This window comes from Cyclospora cayetanensis, unplaced genomic scaffold, assembly GCF_002999335.1.
Source record: "Cyclospora cayetanensis isolate NF1_C8 unplaced genomic scaffold, CcayRef3 CcayRef3_contig_219, whole genome shotgun sequence".
Classification (NCBI taxonomy): domain Eukaryota; phylum Apicomplexa; class Conoidasida; order Eucoccidiorida; family Eimeriidae; genus Cyclospora; species Cyclospora cayetanensis.
In genome coordinates, this window is record NW_020312169.1 from 2638 (window position 1) to 21457 (window position 18820).

Sequence of the window (18820 nt, forward strand, 5' to 3'; positions counted from 1 at the left end):
ACCATCGGAAAGCAGATGGACAGATAGAGCGCAGCGAGCGCCCTCTCTGGGCGTACGCGCGACCTTTGGCTTACAAAATCCAATCGCTTCTCCGGATTTTTTTACTGGTGATAGGTTGCCTGTAACCCAGCAGTATCATCCTCCAGCCTTTGTGCGGCAGCGTACTTGATCTAGACTGAGCAGGTCGCTTTTGAGCTGTTACCTGCCCTGACCATCCGGGGTCAGCAGAAACTTTTTGCAGAGAAGGGATTCAGAGAGCTCGTGGCTAGCGCACGCGAACGACTCCGCAAAGCAAAACAAACAATCAAGGATTCCTGATAGGCGACGTTAGGCCGAGGGTTTCTTGCAGGGAGATATCATTCTCCAGAATAAGCGGGCTCTACAAGGCGTATCGGAAAGTTCACTACGCGAAGACCCTTGCGGCCAGGAGTCTAGGACCACTAAATATTCGCCTCACGATTGAATGCCTTGAATATTCGATGCATTTCGTCTAAAGTTGGAGGTTCCGCAGATGCGACGATCGCGGGTTGTTTTGAAGAACTTTCAAAACTCGCCAACTTATTCGCAAACAGTGCCGCGGAGGCAGGCGAGTTGTCAGAAGGCGCAGCATCCGCAGTGGTCGATGAAAATGTTGGGTTTTAGGACTCTCAAGTACCTAGGGGATACGAGGCAAGAGTTCCTATTAAACCGGTGTGGGAGCGCTTATATTAGCGGTTGATAGAGAGTGGTCGGTAACTTGTGCTGGAAGAAACTTTGTGCTGCTGGTGCTAATGAGTTGGATGAATACCTTCAATGGTAACCAGAGCCGTTTATCCAAATGTATCCCCGGCTATCCTCTGCGTCAAAGGCCCATAAGAGCCTTTGACTTGCCGAAGCACTTTTCTCGGGGCGTTTAACAGTCAGGATGTGATACAGCCGTACTTGACTTTGGGAGTGCCGGTGCGAGCGTCGTTTTGTGGGTGCCGTCTGGATGTATAAAGGATCCCCAGAAAGGGACTATGGAATACACTGTGTAGCAGATCCTTATGCTCAGATACGCTTATGCAGTTCGACAGTATAATCCTCGGGAACCTGCTTCACAATGATTCTGTCCGATAGCATACAGTTAACGCATGCCCTACCTTCCATTCATTTTCAAAAGCAAAGCCGGTTTATGCCCCCAAATGCTGGTCGATTCTCGCATTTTGCGATTTTTCACGTCAGCTGCGTTGTGCTTATTGTCCCCTTCATGCTGCGGGGGCTTCCCAAGTATTTGAACACACGCTGGGGCTGGCCGTGGAATCAGCTGAATGCACTGAGCTGGAAGGCCAGCAGGTTGCTTGCTTGTTGGCAGCTCGTCATTAGTTAGAACAGCTGGCTTGATATACGGACATTTTCGCGGCATGGCCGCTTTAGGTCCATCAAAATATTAAACCAATAAGTTGATTGCAGAGGCATTTAGACGCCGAGTTGTCTTTAGTTACCGCGCTGCGGAACCCACCATAAAAGACAACGGCTTCAACTTATTATGCTACCGGCTGTAGGCCAGTACCCACATAGTAAATGAGTGTTGTTGATGAGACCAGGAGGGATATACCACCCTCCACTGCGTGTAGCTGTGGCTGCACGTCTGTCTTTAATTGGGTCACCACGGCATATGTAGGACCATCTCTCGGAACTCTTTGCTGCTCCACCTAAGCTGTCACTTTTGTGTGAGAATCGTCCAGCAGTTCAAGCGGCATTTACCTGGTTGTGCGAATCCTTGTGCCATATCTCCCTTTCGCAAATCTATGTCTCAGGACTGAGCTAACGACTGTACAGCCAGATTGTACTTCAACCCCATTTCCATTGCATGTGCCACCGGTATCAGATTGCACGACATTTTTCACAATAAAAGAGATTTCGCTTCTGAAACGCTATTTAGGGTTTCTCAGGAGAGCAGAATCCCCATGACCTTTCTGTCCTATTCACCTGTGCCTCTAGGCATTGGTGGATAAACACAGCCGTGATGCCCATACGAGCTCGATTCAGGCACCAGAGCTTCCTTCATAGCCACAGACGCAAGACGTGAGCTCCAGTGCTCGTAGGGTCTCCTCTACTAAATTGTCTGGTGAATCGTCATCGCTTGATTGTTCAAACATCATGAGTCATCGCCTAGTCTGTGACTACCTGACCTGACGTTTCGGGACAAAGCGCGATACACCACGTATAGGGCAGCTGTCTTCTACTTTGTGGCTCTTTGCGAAGCAATGTCATATATTGTTTTGATGTGCTCATGTATCCAGAGTGTTTCTTGGATCAGCTTTCTCAAGTTTCCCAAAGCTATTGAGCTTTTTGGGTTCTCCCCTCATAAGCCAATCAGTCGGGGCGTCTGTAAAAGGTTGAGCTGTACTACTCCCTGCTGGCAGACAATTTACTTTGCTTCCATACAGCTGCCATTAAGCAGCAAAATGCCTCTGGGTTACAGTCAACTCGGTGTTCGACTTCTCGCGCCGCAGCCGGCATCGTGCTATCGGCAACTTTCACAGACACGGGCTACTTCTTGGCCGGTGGAAGAGCTATTGAGCTTGTTGGGTTCTCCCCTCATAAGCCAATCAGTCGGGGCGTCTGTAAAAGGTTGAGCTGTACTACTCCCTGCTGGCAGACAATTTACTTTGCTTCCATACAGCTGCCATTAAGCAGCAAAATGCCTCTGGGTTACAGTCAACTCGGTGTTCGACTTCTCGCGCCGCAGCCGGCATCGTGCTATCGGCAACTTTCACAGACACGGGCTACTTCTTGGCCGGTGGAAGAGAACAAAATTATTACATTGCCAGGTGGTGTGATAAGAACTCACTACTGCTACAGGTTGCTCGATATGTCACTGCAGCAGCTAATAAATCAGTTGGGAAAAGATGATCACACGGGTATGTTCTAACAACTGTAATGCTCCATATATGGTCTCCGTAAGTACACACCTCGCTTGAGATTCGAAATCAATGTATCAGGGATGACTCACTGGCCTCCACAAGAACAGTCGTCCTCCATTGCATGTACTTTTCAAAATTACTGCAGTTCGGGGCAGGTCGTGTAGCTCTACCCTGTAGCCTCACGCAGCATCAACAGGCACTTTTAGATAGCCTCTACCTCATACGCAGACAAACTAGCGTCCTGTTGTGTCGAGTTAAGAGTACTCTATAATACATTACGTACACCATCAAACATCTATTAGTCAGGCCCTTCCTAACATATGTTTGAATGATTCTAGTGCAGTAGAGCGCATCAAATTGTAGGTCAGCCTGCTACAATATTGTTCAATGGTGATTTGGTTAACTAGTGATAGAAAAAATTTTATCCCAATTCCCATCAGACATGAAGGCTTGCACCCTACGGTGGCATACATAGCTTCTCAGAGATACTAAAATTGCGCCCCAACATTTGTCCCTCTTCTGCGTTGTAGAGCAAAAATGGGCGGTGCAACGCAAGTTTCCTTTGTTGTTCCTGAGGAACAAAACAGCGCGAGGAGGTGTGTGGCATTTCAACAGGTACCACAGGCGGTGACTAGGCAGATGCACCATCAACACATTCACGTGAAAGTTTTTTCCTTAGTCTAAGCATGACGACATGCTTGTACAAAGCCATAGATTAGATAGTAGCCCGATCATTCCCCCCAAAGCGCGCTGCTGTCGTTTCATAGCAAACCAAAATCATGCTAAAATGCAGCAGCCCCCTTTATATAAGTATACAAGTGCAGTCAGACCCTGATTGCTCTAGTTGGCATTGCCCCATTTCTAAAGGCAGCGAGCGTTCACACGCGACACTCTGGATGATATCTTCTGAGCGCGTAGAGTAACACGGAAAAATCTAGGCAAGCTTCCCCGCCCTGGGTGCATGGCACGTTTTCTGCAATGATGGCATTACGAGTAAGACGAAGTGGCTTAGGCTAAAAATGCATGAAAGCAGCCCTCATGCACGGTCGAGGGGGCATGCACGATAATTCGCGAATCGTGGTATAGAAACAGAATTCCATACACGAATTGTCTTTGTGGAGTAGCAGAGCCGGAAGAGACCCGGTTTGTGGAGGAGCAAGCATACACAGATTGGATGGCTGTGGTGTGTGTAGATAAACTGGATAGATTCAGTAAGTAATTGAGCTTCAAGATATGCTCAAAATGTGTTTGCAGCATAAGCACCAAGTCTAAAGACTCCAAGCTTCGCAGGCGTTTGCTGAAAAGCAAACACCTACAAGCGTGAACCAGCTGACATCTAAGCAATCACTGCCAGAGCCAGTGTGCTGGTACTAGCATACATGTAACCATATGCGTAAAAGCTCCTTGCAGGCGTCCCTGTGCGTCAGAAGGCTACCCAAAGGCAGTCAACTTGCTACCTGGCTAGTATAGCAGCTCGCTTATGCAAAGGGATTTCTTCTCGTTGCGCGACCGTCCGTCAATAAGCCGCTGACATCCTTGCCGCTGTATCGGCTGATGCTGCCAGTGTAGCGACCGCAGTTGCTCAGATTGGGACTATCGCCCATGCAACTCGGTTGATTTTCACACGTGCTGCTTAGGCACGAAGAATCGCTTGCACTCTCTTGCTGCTGCAACTGCTGCTGAAGTATTTGAAGAGCCCCCATATGCGGCGGTTGCTGCTGCAGTTGCAGCTGCTGGAATGCGCGCGCTCCGTCGCTGCTGGCACCGGCAACCGTACACCACACGCTTGAGGGTTCTTTGTACGGCGAGGGATACGCCTGAAATGTGCTTTTGCTGATGCTGCCGTGGGTCGTACTGGTGCTGTTACTGTTTTTACTCCACGGCATAAAGGCCTTGAGCACGAGCAGGGAGGGCAGTAGCTCGGAGCCAAACAGCAGTATCAAATCAAATGTCAAGTGCTCTTGGTGCTGTTGCACAACCGTGGGATACATATGTCTACCCCATAGGCCTACCAACAGCATATACACGCCAAGCAGCAGCAACAGCGGCGGGCAACAGCACGCTATCAGGAACAGCCGCATGCGCGCTTCTTCCCCTAATTCATCGATATTGTTGCTATCACTGGCGTGCCGTCTACTAGCAGCTGGAGCAGCACCCAGCGAGAGTTGCAGAGTCAAGTTGCTGCTGCTGCTTCCGCTTCTGCTCCCACGGTGCTGCTGCTGCTCCTGCTGGAGGCCACAGTTCGGTAGCAGCAAGTAATCTCCTTCCGCCATGGCCGATTCGGCAAATGTTTCTGGTGCCACGAGCTCCTGATGTTGCAAGTGTTGCAGGTGGTGTTGCTGCAGGTGCAGCAATGGTTGTAGCATCAAGGCGTCTCGCTTGCGGAGCTCTCGCAGCACCAAAGTGCCAAAGAGGAGCAGCAGCGAAGCTGTCAGCACGTAAAGCCCACCCACGATTACACATGCCAGCCTGCAACAGCAGTCGCAAGCGCAGCATGTGGGAAGATTCAGCGGCGACGTTCGGCAAAACAAAATCATAAATGCCTGCGCAGCGACGCGCTGGCCGGAGTACCTGTGGAAAGCGTTGCAGAAGGGTGACACCACACCTACAGCAGCAGTCTCATACCGTTGAAAGAGGTGCTGCGAAGCCTGTCCATAGCTGAACGCAGCTGCTAAAAGGAAGGCGGTCATGCCAGCAGCAGCAGCAACAAGAGCCGCAGCAGGACCCAGCTTGCTGCTGCTTCGCTGCAGTGTGGCTGCAGCGTACAGCTGCCACGAAAAGGCGCCAAGCAGCAAGAAGACGGACACAAACAGGAGAGAGGGAGTAAATTGAAAGAGGGTGCGCCACCAGATATCCAAGGGGGCGCACTGCAGGGGCGAAGGCCATAGACCGCGCCTTGCACCTTCGGGTAATGCTGCTTCTGCAGGCGAAGCGTATGGCAGACGAATCCCTGCAGCAGCAAACGTGCCGTCAGGCGCGGAAGTAGTAAAAGCCATTGAGGCGCCACGCGTCTTCACCGAGGCATGCACAGACTCCGATATTCTTGGTGCTGCAGCTAGCACACGAAGGTGCGCAGCAGAATCGGTGACCTCCGGAGGTGTGGTGGCCAGGGGAGCTCCTCCAATTTCAGCTGGGTTTTCGTCCCGCTTACCAATCAGTAGATCCTCTTCTGAAGTTTGCTGCTGCCCCTGCGCAGCACTAGGAGTGTTTGGCGTCGGAAGTTGCTGCTGTGGCTCCAGCTGCTGCGGGGGGTACTCCTGGTTTGGGGGCAACAGCGGCATCACGAGAAGCAGGAGCATCACTAACAACAGCACGGCCCTCAAGAATGCAGCAAAAGACAACAGAAGCAGCAGCTTAGAGCGTAGCGCGCCACCTCCCAGAAGGCCGCTGCGCGGTCTCGATGCTGCTGCAGCAAGAGGAACGGCGGCAGCGGGAGTCTTGGTACTGTGCCATTGCAGAAGCGCAGTGGCAGCTACAAAGCCAAATCCTGTGAGCAGCAGCAGCAGCAGCACGTAGGCCTCTAGAGGGACGCTTCCGGGTGTGCAAGGATACTCTTGAAACTTGGAGACTCGTGCCAGTGCTCCTATACCGGTCATTGCGGCTCCACCTGGTGCGGATGCAGGTCCAACCGATTCCGCAGTTGCCGACACTGCTGCTGCGCTGGTTGACGTCGCAGCCTCCATGGCTCCAGGAGCAGCAAGAGCGACGGGGAACCTGCGCCACCACGAGCTCCCTCTGCCTCTACGAGGAGATCAGGCCCGTAGGCAGCCGCTTTAGGATCCACTGTTCAGCCTGTGAGCAGAGAGGAGGAGGAGGAGAAATGGAATTCGCAAATACACAGAGCAGCTGCCTGCCCTTGCTGGGGCCGCTGGTGCGGAGCCTCACATGCCGAAAACCTGCTCGGCACACCAGCGCTGCCAGGAGAGTGCCACATTCCGCTATGGAGACACAGCCATCAAGAAACGCCCGAATTTCACAATAAAAGCAGCAAAATGCCAGTTATGTCATCGTCGAAAACCGCTACTTAGCCTCTTGGGGGTAGAAGGTTTGTCTTGGCCGCCTACCCGTGCGGTCGCTGCGTGCATGCGACTCGGGAGCTTCAAGTGGCGTAGCACTCCTTCTGGTGGATAAGCATCTAGCAGTCACCAATTGGCGCATCTAGACCAATTTCTGCTGCAGTTTTCGCAGTTTTGCTTGCCTTTTAAGGGTGTCCGCCCGCTCGCTGTCTACGCAGCCCAGTTGTCTCCGCGTTTACTGCTCTGCTTGCAGCTGGATTTGGGGGTAATTCAGCGACGGAGAAGTTTTCGCTTCTGCCTAATGGCAAGGGTGTGAACTGCGTGTGTTTCCCGCCATGCCGGGGGGCGGTAGTTTATGCACCATAGCCAGCAGCAGGAGCAAGAGCGTTAGTGGGACAAAATTAGCGAGCGTAGCCGCGCCTGCAGCTGCAACCCATGCGGCTGCACCGCTACACAGGAGCCACGCCGTCAAGACGCGACTATCAGCCGGTACAAAAGCATGACCTCGAATTCCGCAGCGGCTAGACTGCGGAGGGAATGGCGCGCCCTTCAGAGGGAGAATTTGCCGAACATTGTCACGAAACCCGATGGCGATGATCTGCTCACGTGGTTCTTTCTATTGTAGGGCGAACAAACCGCACTGACCCCTTTTCTGTCTACCCCCTCTGCCCCTTCGTCCTCTTATTTCCTTCCTCCTCCTTTGGCGGGTGTCGGTGTGCACATGGCCAGCCCCCGTGTGTGGACATACTTGAGCGCATTTTTTACTATTGAAAACCTGCTTGTTTCAGCGAACTCAATCTGGGTGTAGCGCTGATTGCGCTTCAGACATGATTTACCTTCCGACACACCCTTTGCCGGCGGATACTTTCTAGGAAAACTCGTATGCCAGCCCTCCTGCGCCTCCTCCATATGAACCCCTAGTTTCAACAGTATTCACCAGTATAGGGCGTCCAGTGCTCAAGAGAATGCTGCTCTCCCTTTTTGACTCCACCTTGTAGCGGCATGTGCTGCATCTCCTGCCGCCGCCACAGCTCCTGCTTTGCGGCCACAGGTCTTTCCTGCCAATTACCCCTTCGCGCCTCCGTCGATTTCGATGGTCACGCCAAATGGGCGTTTCGAAGTTAACACGCGGCTCTGCACGTCTTTCAGCGACTTCCATCCGGTATCCGCATGCTGCAGGATCCCTCCTCCCGTATCTGTTCACACCTTCGTGGTGGCTGCGTGCTGCATTGCTCTGAGAGATAGACGTTCTGCTCGACTGCTTCTGCGCTGGTGCCGCCTCGCTGTGGTTGTGCAGGAGCTCTGGAACCCCTCTTGGAAAGTCGAAACGCTCCTCACCGGCTTTGTCTCTTTCATGCTGGGTAAGCTAGGCTTATAGCGGTTCTTATTGCTCAATATGAGGCCGTAGTTTGTGCACCAGGAGATGTGTCGTTGGCGCCACGCGTGCAGTGGTAGCCTGGTGCTCCACTGTCTCCATCAACCACTGAGCGGGACGCGCGCTTATGGCTGTTGCTGCAGATGAGAGATCCTCTGGCTCGGTAGGGTGTATAAACACCTCTGCGGAGCATCGAATGCGGCTGGCGAGAGAGTCGGCAGCGGCATGCATAGCAAATAGCACATTTCGGCGGCTGTTTCCAGAATTTATCGAGGTGGGGGTTCAAGGGAGGCGGTGGCGTCCGTCAGCACGCTGGTGTTCTAATATCCGGGCTTCTGCTGGAGTCGAAATCTAGCCGTGCCGTTGTCTGTGTCCTTGTCGTAGTATGTCAGTGTCAAGGAGTGTTCCTTGCCGTTTCGCGCACCTGCTTACCCTCCTGAGTGCGAGGCGCTGCGTCTGCATGCGTTTTCAGCGCGTGCGCACAGCACGGGAAGCCTCAGCAGTAACGCAGGAGGCCTGCGCATTGAATGTAGCAGCTGCTGACGGCCAGAGACATTATCGCATGTCCTCGCGTTTTTTCGCCGGCGCCACGAGCCCTGTGCCGTCACCCTACGCTGACCAGTTGGCCTCCGCAGGAGCAGCAGGAGTAACATCAGTACGGTCCATATGGCGGCTGACGTTGGCGATTGCATGCAGCGCGGTGCTCGCAGTTGTCTTTGGGCTGTGTGCGAGTCAGCGCTTCTTCTAGGGCCTCGCCGGGCATTTGCTAGAGCAAGCGGGTGGCTACAATAAGGACGGCGTTTGCCATAAGAATTGGCTTCAGTGGGTCAGCGCTCTGTTGAAGAGGGGGCAGCAGGTTGAATGTGGTGTATGTACACCTCATTCTCGTGGGACAGAATCCCTGGGTCTCTATATCGAGAAATGGGGGGGCCCCTTAGAAAACCGCTTGACCCTGCACCACAGCAAACATTGGAAGGCGTGCTGTTGCTCCTCCGAATACTTGTTATTGGCATTCACTGTACAGACTGCCAGAGAGGCTTCGCTTCCTTACCGCAGCAAGGCAGCGAAATGGCAACGAAATGTTTGGCCGTTCCTCCGTAGACTTGCAAGAGCTTATCGAAAAACTCCTGCAGCGGCGCATGCGAGTGAACGCCAAGCAGCACAATTGTATCTGGTCCCTCGAGCCGGCCATCGTGCGGCTGCATGACGGTGCTTAGGTCTTGAAAGCAAAAGGCTTCAGCAGTCCCGCGGAAACAAAACACACGGTTTTCGAGGCTGCCCACGAAGCGGCATTTTGTCACTGTATGTGCTGAAGCAGCAGCACTAGCGTGCGCAGAAGGTGTATGCTGAATCGTCGGATCGCAGTGTTGCGGCTGCATTCGGGGGTCTATTGACACACATCGCCATGAAGCTGGAGTCTGAAGACACACAGCAGCAGACGTCCTCTGCGAAGAAAGACCACACGGACACGCACAGGCCCACTTACGTCCACACAAAAACGCTGCATGCGTACATGCACAAGCATAGATCGCGGTGCCGGATTATCGTAGTCTGTTTCTTCTGACGGACGGAGTTAGTGCTACTGGTGATGGGCAGGTATCCCGCACAAAGTTGGGCGGACACATCCCTGGGGCATAATTATTTATGGTTCGATGGCAGAAACAGCTCTTCATTCATCCTCTATACAGCAGTCCAGTGGTTTTTACCGGGTGTTGGCCGTCTCCCGGGACGAACACTAAAGCTGAGAGACTCTCTAGAGGCAATCGCAGACATTTTTTGAATGCAAACTGCCTACGACGCCGATCCACACACACAAACACACATACACCCGTACGGACACAAATATGCTCACGAAAAAGTGCACATAGACAGCTGACAAGTGGTCACAAGAATGTTGCCCTTGATGCCATAACCGATCTTGTGCTTGCGTGTCCGTAGAGCTCTCAACAATGAAGTTCGACAGCACTACATGGGCTATCATCTGTCAGCACAGCAAAAGAAATGAGCATGTGTGGGTTAGGGCATTTAGGCTGGTGCGGCGCGTGTCTATCAGCATATGCCTCGGCTGCCGTACAGTTACGGCCTTGACTAGGCCTAAGGAGTGCAGCCATACCAGGCACTGCCTAAGAGCTAAGTGAAGCCGCCAATATAGAGCCCTCTCTGTCGGCACGTAAGAATACAGCACTCAAGCTCATCACAGTCCTCTCATCACGCATCGCGTCTGGGGCGAAACCTTCAGTGGGCGAACACAGGGCAGAGCTGAACAGTCAGTTTCCAGAGGTTTACCGCCTACGGAGGCCGTCTGTAGGCAGCACACTATCAGCGCGAAACTTACAAAGCTGCAGCGACTCCCATGGACTCGCTGAGTTCCTTTGCAGCAATAAAGCCGCCCCCCCGGCTCGCCTGAACGCGTTGAAGGCGAATAGCAAAACACAACAGTCGCCCGAGCAAGAGGTGATTTAGGAGCAACCTGCTTAACTGCAACAGCAGGTAGTGTTCGGAGTGAGGCAGACACTAGGCCAATTGAAAATATACCCCCGCCTCCCAGTGGAACTACTATTGATGGAGCTGCATGCAGTAGGCTCGAGGAAACAGAGCTGTAGAGGAGGCTATTAGTTCCACAGTGTTGATGGCGTACAATGCGCATCAAGGGGAGATTTTTTTGTTGGCCATGGAGTAATGACAAAAACTGGGAGATGTGGCGAAAGAACAGCGGAAAGTCAACGGCTGCTGCTTGGGTTGCTGCTGGGGAGGATGGGTGCCTAGTAGGCGATGCAAAGGCTGCCGGCGATGCTGGCTGTGCTGCAACTGGGGCGGCTGCTGGAGGCGGAGTTGTGCATGTGCTCTTTAACGGAACGATAAATGCAGCAGCAGCAGCCTCAGCTGCTTCTGTCTCCTTGAAGTGTTTGGCCACGCTGCAGCACGTACACCTGCACGCTTTGCTGCTGGCAATGCGGTCGCCGTCTAAAAGGTGCTTTGGGAGAGAGGGCGATATCTTGGCGAGAGTAACGGATAGCCTTTTTTCCTCTCTACAGCCACTGGCAGCTCCGTCCAGGTAATGAATGGCGGTCGCTGCGGCTGCGGCTGCACAGGGGTATCCAGGAGTGGCATCAAATACACTCGAGGGCAGACTGGAGTAAGTAGCAAAGCAATAGCCGTGCTTGCGTTGAAAAGAAGTGACGTGGCCAAAGCAGCTGAAGAGACGCGCCAGAGCGGCGCTGTTGCTGGTGCGGCTGATGCCACGCACTGCAGCATATGAATAACAGCAGGAATGTCTAAGGATTGAAGCGGCAGAGTGAATGAAGGACAGAGCCAAGACACACAAGCCGCTAGACTCTCGAGAGCAAAGTGAAAGGGCGTGCCTTGCACAGGACCGATATTAGCGCAAGTCTCTCTGCCTACCGTAGACACTATACTCCTCTCGATCCTGGCTGCGGGGCAGCTGAGATTCCCTAGTGCCAGCACGCTCTCTACCGTTGTCAACGAGTGCTCCTTGTGCATCGGATTTCTCTCCAGGCTGGGTGTTATCTTCCTCCACAATAGGTTCTTCCCCCTCCACAGTACGTTCTTGACGAACTAGGCGCTCTAGGTGCTCCAGAATCACGGGCAGGAGCATGTGGTATTCCAGCGCACCCGCGGGGGGGATTCTCTCCTTTTGATGGTCAGCAGCATTATAGACTGCCGCAATTAGTGCATTGGCGGTAACAAACTCAGGAGTTGGTGGTGGCTGATCTTTTGAGGACTCGAAGATGGCTGGCGTAGATCCTGAAGCTGAGGGTGCTAAGTTAATGGTTTCTGCTATTGCTGATGCTGCGGTAGCCAAACGTGCGGCAGCAGAGGCGACGTTAGCAGCAACAGCAGCCGCCATTGAAGCGGCTGCGGACAGGTGTGGTTCTGCGGTGGCCTTTTTAATACCCGCGCACTCGAGCCCGTTGAACACAGTAAGAAGACTCATTTTCATAGTGATGCACTGGAGGATATTCCTAAGAGAGACAGAGTTTAAGGATCCTCCCAGTGGCTAAGCGTGCGGAAATCCTTGAAGGGGGCCTCGGCTGCGGTCGGCATGTTCGCACATTACCAGTACGAGGAGGAATACAAGTAATGGAATGTGAAGCGAAAGAAACCTTTTGAATATCTGCAGGCGTTCAAGTAGCCTCTAACTTTAGGGTGCTCTCCACAGTAGGGGCCGCATCGACGCACAAAGGGGGGCCCCCGCGCCCGGAGGGGGCCCCCCTTAAGAATGTGCCTCCCATGACTCGGAGTGTATTTTGGGAAGCAACCTGGAGTAGAGTGTTGATGGCGCTCATTGAAATCTAGGTGAAGGGCCAACCCGATATCCCTATGAATGTGTGCTCTCCTATATCCTGCTGAATCCAGGCATCGCCGTCCTCTTGCCTGCAATTGAATCTGCATGCTTTGCCTTCGGCTGCCTGTTTTGATGGACAGTACTGTGTGACAGGTGGTATGAATTTATTTTCATATCTTCTCAAGTCACAGATTCAGAAACAGCCAGAACATCGGCAATCGCTACATGAGCCGATGCAGGAAGAGGGTCGCAACATTCCCAACATCCCAGACAGAACCAGGCAGTTTTGTACACCGCAAGGAGAGGCCCCTGTGTATCCTCTTCTAAGTGGGCAGGATGCAGACCCTCTGCAGCTGCTGGCGAGTCATCGGCAAAAGACGAGCTATCACGGGGGCCAGTTGAAGCGAAGGGGAGGCAGTGCTTGCCACTCACATTGTTCGACTCCCAACCATCGCGAAGGCTCCGAAGTGCTGCGGGAACAGCCGCTGCGGCTGCACCCGCAAGCCCTACAACAACCGCAGCAGTTAGCATCACCGCAGCACCCACAGCAGCACGAGTTGCAAATAGCTTTTTTTGGAGATGAAGACTTCCCCGCCCTCTCCGCTTCAACGCACGCGAAGGGCTATCGTGTTTCCTGCTTAGCCACTAGTGACAGCAGCGGCTGCCTCACTGCAGCAGCAGCCTGCCCGATCGGCAGTGGCAACAAGAGACATCAAAGCAGCACCAAGGGCAGGCGATGGCCTCATGGGGGACCAACTGCATCCATTCCTTTAGAGCTCTGCGTGAAGAAGCAGCAGCCGCAAGAAGCGCAGCAGAAGAAAGGGCCAGAACAGCAGAAGCGCCTCCAGGAAAACAAGCAGCGTCCAAGGCATGGAGCAGCGCGTGATATCCCTTCAGTGTCGGCAGCAGCTGCTGCTGCTGCCGGACTGCCTCTGGAATCCCTTCGATACAGAGGCAAACCTTTGGCGAAAAAGGGCAGGCTCAAAGGCATGCGCAAGCTACTGCAGCACGAAAGGGCGCACAAGCAACTTCTGACACGCCAGCTCGTAGACGTCTCCCAGGACGGTGAATCGGAGCTGCAGCGTGAGGCACAGCATGAGCAGCAGCCACAGCAACAACAAGACCGTGTAGTGCTGCAGCCGGAGGATGAAGTGATGGCACCGGGAAATGCAACACTGGCGATGTCGCAGTCCGGAGCAGAAATAAAGACTGCTGCTGCTGCTACTGTTCCTGGTACTGGCGGAGCAGAGATCACAGACACGCCACAAAGTAGCGGCGTGCGACGTTTGCCTGCTAGCCTTGTTGCGTTTGAGCCGGTAGCCACAGCAGATTCCAGAGAAGCACTAGCTGGCGTCAGTGGCTCCGATGACCATTGCGCGAACAGCGTAGAAGAGGAAGAAACGCTTTCTGGGGTGGCCATCTTTCAGGCGAATCACCCGCAGTTGCATAAAGAACTCTCAGAGGTAAGCAGCAAGAGCAGTAGCAGCGCGCTGCATATGCATCAGCCAGGGTAGTTTTGACGCCTGAAGCAGAGGTAGAGAGAATAGGCCTGACATCGTAGCCTCATGCCGCTGCTGCTACGGCCTCTCTCGACACGCGTAGCGCTTCGTCTTCACGTGCTGTACTGGAGACTCTGTGGGCGTTCACTGCGGATATTGGTGCGGCGTCCACTGCCACTGACGCCGCAGCGCGTGGATCTACTGCTGCTGCCTGCCTTGAATGTGGTGCTGAGATTTTTCCTCAGCTGATGTGTCCTGAAATAGATGCAGCTGCTGTGAAGCTTCTCAGCATACTTCGAGGCTTTCAGGTATGCATCCTGCTGCTACCACAGAAAGCTCTCGAAGCGCTCATTTTTGTTGCGAATTCTCCCTGCCGTCGCGCGTAGCTCTGCGTGCGGTCCTACGCATCTTTTTGCTGCTACTAGCGTTGCACATTTGCTGCTGCTATAGCTGCCCTGGCTGCTCTTTTAAGGTTCGCCTGCAACAGCGCGCTCCCGTACGGGCTGCTGCGCGGCGACGCTTTATTTGCGGCCTCAAAGAGACTCGCAAAGTGCTACAGCACTATGCGGAGCGTCTCCGCCAGTCGAAGGAGCAGCGGCAAATCGCCAGCCTTTTGGCAAAGCAGGCAGCGGCAGCAGCACTGGAGCAACAGCTCCGATGGAAGCAGCACGTGGAGGAGTCACTGGGTTGCCAGGCAGCTAAATGCAAGGCTCCCGAGCAGCACAACCAGGCGGAGCCGCAGGCAGTTGACTTTAGTCTAAGGAGCAGTAGCAGCAGCGACAGCGAAGGAAACCAGCTGGAGCTGGTGGAGTCCACCCGCAGAAAGCCTCTTCTTGTGCTTTTGGCCGCCAATGTGGAACGAACTATTACACCTGGTGCGCTGGTGCTGACTGCTGCCTGGGCAGAATGCCTCTATTAAATCCCTCGCTGAACTGCTTTTTCCCGCAGCTGCGTAGTTTGGGATCTCAGATTTGTCATTCCGGTTGCTGACACTCCCGCCGACTGCCGCTTTTCTGCACGGTGAATCTCCTACGGCCGCCATTGTTGCTTCCGGTGCAGTGGCTGCTAGAGCAAAAGAAGCAGCACAAGCTTCTGTGATGGCTTTGACGGCTTTCAGGAGGAATCACTGATCAGGTGGACGCCATTTTTTCCGCAGCAACAGCAGCGCGGGTGCCTGTCGGAGTTGTCTCTTCTCGCGGAGTCTTGAAGAAGTAGGACGCCGGCTTTGCTATTGCCTCCACCATGGCCTTCCTTCTTGCGGCTGTCGACCCTTTGCCGGCTTACTGCTGCTATAGGTCTCTGGGAGTTGTCTGCTGCTGTGGTTGCGGCTCCTTATGTGTGCCGCTGTTGCTACAGGGGAGTGCAGCTGGCTACTCGACAGAGCTGCGTGTGCATTCTCGATGCACAAGGCGCAGAGGCACTGCTACACACTCTGTTAAACCTAATCGTCCAGAAGCAGCGGAAAGTAGAGCAGGACGCCACCCACAAGGTTCAACAGACTCAGCAACGTAGCAGCCATCAAAAGAAGCAATTGGAGAAGGAGCAGCACGACGAGTTGAGCAGCATTTCAGCTGCAGACCACATTGGTTCGGAACAATGGCAGCAATACTCAGAATCAGCGAACGTAGGCCAGCAACAACAGCAGCAGTAACAACAGCTGGCCTTCCGCCTGCGCAGTGACAGGGGAGCCAGTCGCTCCCCGGCTCTAGTAGAATTGTTTTGCCGTCCAAGCTTTCTGCGATTCTCTCTCGGCACCACAGGCTTGTTAAGAAAACTCCACTGCGGTGTACCGTGACGCTGCGAGCTTGCCACCGTGTTTTTTCGTGGGTGCTCCTGCACTGGTGCATCCAACAACAGGCTTACTGCTATACGATTGTGGAGGGCACCGCTGCGTTGCGACGTGCTTAACCTGATGGGTGTTCTGCTGTTGTTTTTGTGCCGCACTTCGCGATTTTTCGGCTTGCTATGTTCCAGCCATCTTGTGGCTTGCAAGAGGAGGTGCTCTTTTCTAAGCTGTATATATTTGCTAACGTACATATGCATGTAGGGACACTTACGCCGGAGCAAGGAGCAGGTATCCTCAGTGGTGGCACTCCTGCCCGCCGGCTTGGTTACCGTTGTGCTATAAAAAGTGTCTGCCTAAAACTAGGGAACTTAAGGACAAATAGTTACACCCTTGCAACTGCATCCCCGTGCTGTGCTGCTTCGACATCCTACAATGCCTGCGGCCGTGTGGGGGGCAGCATCAGTTGGTCTACGGCTGTCAATAGCCAATTGAGGAAATTGCGCAGCAAGTGCATGCCTTTAAGCGCCGGCAGGTGCTGCTTCTGCTGCTCGCACTGCTGAGGTGAAGGCAGCCGAAATTTGTGTCTTAATTGCTGCTGCAGCAACAGCACCGGCGGCGAAATCAGATTAGAGTCAGCGGCTGCAGCGGGTGCATCAAATGCCTCTGCTGCCCACGCGTCAAGGAATAGCTGCCGTAGCGAAAGCACAACAACGCGCTCGAACTGCCGCAGCAATAGGCCGCTGAAGCTGCAGCAACGGTTGCACAGAGAGTTGCTGCTGCAGGTGGTAGAGTTGGTGGCGTCGCTGCTAGGGGGGCCAGAGGCAACATAAGCAAGAGACAGCGCAAGATCATGTGTGTGGTCGCACTCGGGTGCCAGGCCCCCTTTCCGATACACAGGAACATTCCGTATGAGGAGGTCGACGCGATCACCGGCAATTTGAAGTGCCTCAACGGAGAGGCACTGACTCGCGCATTGAATCCCGCACCAGCTGCTGCTGTTTTCTCTGCTGGCGCGGTGCCGACAGGCAAGTGCAACGCCTCCTTCCTGCAGCAGCAGCTGCGAGATGAGAACATGCGCAGCTGCCAGATCTGCCAGCACCCACTGCGCTGCCTCTAGGTGCTGATAGACTTCTGCCGCTGCGTCAATTACAGCGCTCTCGCCGCTGCTGCTGGCGCCATCTGCTCGCAGAAGGGGCCGCAACTCAGGAAGCGGGGGCAAACAGGTGGATCCATGCGGTGAAAGCGAAGGCGAAGCTCCCGCATCGGCAGCTGCAGCCTGAGCCTCCCGCCTTGCCAAAGTAGGTGCTCCGCACCCAGCTGCAGCATGACTTCCCTTGAGGGCGCAGCAGCAGCAACAGCCATTCTGCTGTTGCACGCTGCGCACCTCTGTATCCGGCAACGGCAGAAGCAGCGAGACACTGCAATGTAAAAGAGACTTGGACTCAACGAGAGGACCTATCGGTGAAGGAAACTCAAGTTGCAAGTGCAGCTGCTCTGCCTGGTCTTTATGGTTCCGGAGCTTCTCATCCAGAGGCTCTGTAGCGGACAGCAGCGCAAAATGCTCCTGAAAGGGAGGCGGGGGGGGAAGCGGCAAGCGTGATCTTAGGTCGGCGTTGCCACCCCAGCAGGTGGATGCGACATGAATCAGGTGTATGTACACCTCGGCCCGGTACGGGTAGTTGCCGTCGCCCAACTCGAACTCTAAAGGCTGGTATTGCTTCTTAACTGTCTCCCACTGCTGCTGCTGCAACAATTGGAGGAGCAGCAGCCACTGCTCAGACGCACATGCTCCCTGGCGGCCCGTAAAGCTGCCTCTGCAATCAGCAATCGCGACGTGGAGCTTGGCGGCTCGCTCGTAGCGCTGCTGCAGTCCTATGAGAAGCTGTTGCTGCTGCTCCTGCTCCTGCCGCTCCTGCTGATCCGGTTGCTGAGGTTGATCTACAGCAGGCAGCAGCGTGAGAAAGCGCTCTCCTGGTGCTGCATTTATAGAACCTAGGAGCATATCGATTGCCATCCCACCTGCAGCGAGACGCTGCGCTGCTCTGTCTCTCTTTTGAATGGCTTCGGCCCATACCGCCTCGTTCCGCAGCAAAAGGCTTTGCTCCTGCTGTTGCTGTTGCTGCTGCTCGTCAACCGACATAAGGAATGCACCGCTCTTCTGCAGCAAGTCAAGCGGGGGGGCGACGAGGTCTTCAGCTGCGGATTGCGCCAGCCATTCTCGCAAATTGTTCCTCTCCTCGTTACTGCCAGATTCGGAAGCCGCTCCTGTTGTTGCCTTCACCACTGCCGCGGAAGTACTTTTTGTAGTAACCCCTGAGGCAGCCGGTGCAGCGACACAACCTGTCCCGACAGAGCCAGCCGTACCTTCAGAAACTTCGCGAGCAGCTGGGCTGTGCTTCAGTTGCTGTAAATGCTGCTGCTGCTCCGGGAGGGGCCTCATAGGAGGGGCCTCCCAGGAAGGCTGCGGGGGGTGTTGCTCAGTGAGAAACCGCAGCAAGCGGCCATCTCCCACAGTTGTTGGCTCAATGCGAAAGCGAACCGGCTGTGACATTGCTGCCGGGCCTACTGCTGCTGCTGCTGGTGCTCGCAGGGCAGAAATTTCAGTTGATACCTATGTTGACAGCGGTGCGCGTTGCTGTTGCCGGACGTTAGCAGCAGCCGCTGGTTTTCACGCCACAAGGATCAGAGGAAGGCGCTTGGGAGCAGTGGAGGCACAGCAGCTGCTGGTTAAGGTGAAGTTACATGAGCAGGCGTAGCAGCTGTTGCGTATACCTTCTGAAATGCGTGTAGTAGCCGCTGCAGTAGAAGCGCTCAAGAGCAGGAAGAACTTGCATACATTGGGGGCCTACATGCGGGCTGCGGGTAACCAGGGCAAAACTGCTATTTCCGGTGTTCCCGCTGCACCCTGCACTGCCCGCCGTGGCAGAAGTAAGAGCAGATCATCCGAAAT

General features: G+C 54.2%; 2 protein-coding genes across 2 annotated transcripts; both read right to left on the reverse strand.

The window, feature by feature from the left end:
* Nucleotides 1-4366: 4366 nt before the first annotated feature.
* On the reverse strand, nt 4367-12234 carry LOC34622704. The gene is made up of 9 exons (XM_026337981.1): nt 11682-12234; nt 11223-11525; nt 10918-11081; nt 10615-10682; nt 9986-10070; nt 9331-9724; nt 9139-9231; nt 5514-6585; nt 4367-5357 (listed from the first exon to the last, which is right to left on the reverse strand). Exons 1-9 carry the CDS (start codon nt 12232-12234, stop codon nt 4367-4369), a joined length of 3723 nt encoding a protein of 1240 aa, XP_026193766.1.
* A 2607-nt stretch (nt 12235-14841) lies between these two features.
* On the reverse strand, nt 14842-18421 carry LOC34622702. Its single transcript, XM_026337982.1, has 4 exons — nt 16302-18421; nt 15994-16097; nt 15526-15831; nt 14842-15194 (listed from the first exon to the last, which is right to left on the reverse strand). The coding sequence occupies exons 1-4, from the start codon at nt 18419-18421 to the stop codon at nt 14842-14844; spliced, it is 2883 nt and encodes a 960-aa protein (XP_026193767.1).
* Between the last annotated feature and the right edge of the window lie 399 nt (nt 18422-18820).

What these genes read in the sequence shown, in the direction of transcription:
- LOC34622702 (XM_026337982.1), bottom strand. Translation starts at nt 18,421, where the DNA reads ATGTCACAGCCGGTTCGCTTTCGCATTGAGCCAACAACTGTGGGAGAT. An exon ending in CCCACACGGCCGCAGGCATT is followed by an intron (nt 16,098 to 16,301) that starts GTAGGATGTCGA and finishes AAATATATACAG; the next exon opens with CTTAGAAAAGAGCACCTCCT. An exon ending in AACAGCAGAACACCCATCAG is followed by an intron (nt 15,832 to 15,993) that starts GTTAAGCACGTC and finishes TGTGGTGCCGAG; the next exon opens with AGAGAATCGCAGAAAGCTTG.
- LOC34622704 (XM_026337981.1), bottom strand. Translation starts at nt 12,234, where the DNA reads ATGAGTCTTCTTACTGTGTTCAACGGGCTCGAGTGCGCGGGTATTAAA. An exon ending in ATCTCCCCTTGATGCGCATT is followed by an intron (nt 10,683 to 10,917) that starts GTACGCCATCAA and finishes CAACGCGTTCAG; the next exon opens with GCGAGCCGGGGGGGCGGCTT. An exon ending in TCGCAGCACCTCTTTCAACG is followed by an intron (nt 5,358 to 5,513) that starts GTATGAGACTGC and finishes CTGCTGTTGCAG; the next exon opens with GCTGGCATGTGTAATCGTGG.